Source organism: Austrofundulus limnaeus, unplaced genomic scaffold, assembly GCF_001266775.1.
Source record: "Austrofundulus limnaeus strain Quisiro unplaced genomic scaffold, Austrofundulus_limnaeus-1.0 Scaffold3577, whole genome shotgun sequence".
Lineage (NCBI taxonomy): Eukaryota > Metazoa > Chordata > Actinopteri > Cyprinodontiformes > Rivulidae > Austrofundulus > Austrofundulus limnaeus.
The window spans coordinates 2,621-3,792 of NW_013955979.1; the positions used below are offsets into that span (position 1 = coordinate 2,621).

The 1,172-nt window shown below is 52.0% G+C and overlaps 1 protein-coding gene across 1 annotated transcript; it reads left to right on the forward strand.

Annotated features, from left to right (window-relative positions):
- Positions 1-292: 292 nt before the first annotated feature.
- LOC106511916 (coiled-coil domain-containing protein 171) lies at positions 293-1,055 on the forward strand (the record flags this gene model as incomplete). The annotated part of the gene is given in 4 exon segments (XM_014000637.1): positions 293-419; positions 519-704; positions 779-847; positions 929-1,055. Coding segments are annotated over 4 exon segments (509 nt in total), but the record flags the coding sequence as incomplete, so codon positions are not given.
- Positions 1,056-1,172: the final 117 nt, after the last annotated feature.

Consider the following 1,172-nt stretch of genomic DNA (forward strand, 5'->3'; position numbering starts at 1 on the left):
CTGTAGGACCCGCCCTGCTCTGCTCTGATTGGCTAAAACTGTGACTCTGCTACTTTTTATTGGTTGAAAGCAGCGTCAGATAAATCCAGCTGGATAGAAGCCCCCCAAAAACACGTTTTATTTTCTCCTCCTTAAAACTTAAGACCCTTCAGTAACGTATTCAAGACTATCCACATTATTCACAAGTTCAATACTTTTACACACCCTTAACTTTAGACACGTAAATATAAGACTTTTGTAGGACCTGCGGACCCCCTGGCACCAGAGATGATGTCATTCTTGTTTTGTTCAGGCTGCAGGCTGAGTTCACCCACATCAAGTCTGATATGACCGTTGCCTTGGAAACAGAGAGGAAGGTGACCTCTGACCTGTCAGAGAGACTGGAGGAAGAGAAGAAACAACACGCACACACTCAGCAGGTCTGTCTCACACACACACACACACACACACACACACACACACACACACACACTGGTCTGGTGAAAACTGGAACCTGTTTGGTGACTTGGTTCCTCCAGGCAGCTGACAGGCAGCGGGACCTTCTGGACCAGATCAGAGAGACCCTGCAGAGACACCGGACCACAGCTGACAGGTCCGCACACGCAGCAAAGGATGATGGGAAACCCAGTCTGGCTCAGGTCCTGCAGCAGCTGACCACAACTCTGAACTGGTACCGGAGCAGCCTGGAGGACTCCAGCAGACAGGTAGTCTCTGTTCACCCATCAGACGGACCCGGTCTCCTCTGAGGGACTCAGGTCTGTGCTCGTTGTCCCTGCAGGTCCAGGACCAGCAGGAGGAGATCCAGCTCCTGCAGCAGCTGACCTCAGATCAGCAGAGACAAACTGACGTAAGATAAATGTTACAGCAGTACAAGGAACAGCCTTGTTGTTGGAGCTGAGCTGGTTCTGGTTCTGGTTCTGGTCCTCAGGAGGCCCGTCAGGAGTCACTCAAACTGGAGGAGGAGGTGACTCGTCTGCATCAGGAGGGCTCTGATTGCTCCATGCAGAATCAGCGTCTGCAGGAGGAGCTGCAGAAGAAGGAGGAGGAGCTGCAGAAGAAGGAGGAGGAGCTGCAGAGGAAAGAGGAGGAGCTGCAGAAGAAGGAGGAGGAGCTGCAGAGGAAAGAGGAGGAGCTTCAAAAGAAAGAGGAGGAGCTTCAGACAGAGAAGGAGG